This window comes from Branchiostoma floridae, chromosome 14 (genome assembly GCF_000003815.2).
Source record: "Branchiostoma floridae strain S238N-H82 chromosome 14, Bfl_VNyyK, whole genome shotgun sequence".
In the NCBI taxonomy this organism is placed as follows: Eukaryota; Metazoa; Chordata; class Leptocardii; order Amphioxiformes; family Branchiostomatidae; genus Branchiostoma; species Branchiostoma floridae.
In genome coordinates this window covers 21629721-21630614 of record NC_049992.1, presented here as the reverse complement: position 1 = coordinate 21630614, position 894 = coordinate 21629721, and the positions used below count along the sequence as shown (strand labels likewise).

Sequence of the window (894 nt, the reverse complement as noted above, 5' to 3'; positions counted from 1 at the left end):
CATGAAATTTTCAATGTAAAATTGGTGCCAACACTTGAAAGTTGAAATGTTGCTTTTCACTTGACCCAAATTGTGTAGCTCATACGACGATGTTGTTACTACATGTGTTCTATTGTCCGGGGTTGAAGAAAAGTTTCTTCCTCAGCATAGTGACAGGTGCGGGCATCTGTTTGTTTTTCCCAGCTGACTGGAACCTGGTGGCCACCTTGTCGTTCACCTGCACAAACAAAGCAACATTTTGCCATCATGATAAAATAACACACTAACTCTGACTCTAATAACAAAGTACATAATAATCCCTTCACAATGGTAACCACCTAATCATCTACCTGTACAAACAAATTAACAAAATCTTGTTATCAACAAAACCTAAGTTATTAACAGACTACATGAACATAATCCTTTCCAGTACAAAGACAGGTATAGTTTGCCTTATGAATTGCAACATTAAGGTTCAAAATACCCACCGTCAATTAGTAATGTGTAGAAAGACTAACTGTTATTACAGAAATATCTTAACTTGTAAGGTAGCAAGCTTTAGGAATCCAGGTTTGATACTATTAATCACAAAATAAACATTGTAAGAAACAGAACTCATACAAGTATCTCCAGGCCTGAACATTGATGCATCTACTTATGATTAACATGCTAACACACCAGCACCCAGCTGGTGCATGTCTTACACTGAACCAGCTATGCAGATACAGATCTAGACAGCTAGCCGCAGTTGCCTGAGGCAAAACAGGCCATTGCAGACCAAGGAAAGTTTAGATGGAGTCTGGCAAGAAGGGCATCAAAGTGTGCTGCCTCATCAACCTGCTGGACAGAGGCACATGGTGCAAATACTGCTGTCCACATGTACTGGGGACCCCAGCACTAGTATAATACTAGATA

At 39.7% G+C, this 894-nt stretch overlaps 1 protein-coding gene across 1 annotated transcript in view; it reads right to left on the bottom strand.

Moving 5' to 3' along the window:
- Positions 1-58: 58 nt before the first annotated feature.
- The window catches only part of LOC118430560 (caspase-3-like), a 54583-nt gene continuing 53747 nt past the window's right edge, over positions 59-894 (bottom strand). The window contains exon 9 of the mRNA XM_035841499.1: positions 59-217. Within this exon, the coding sequence (XP_035697392.1) occupies positions 110-217 (108 nt within the window). The 3' untranslated portion in view covers positions 59-109. The remainder of the gene's footprint in view (positions 218-894) is intronic.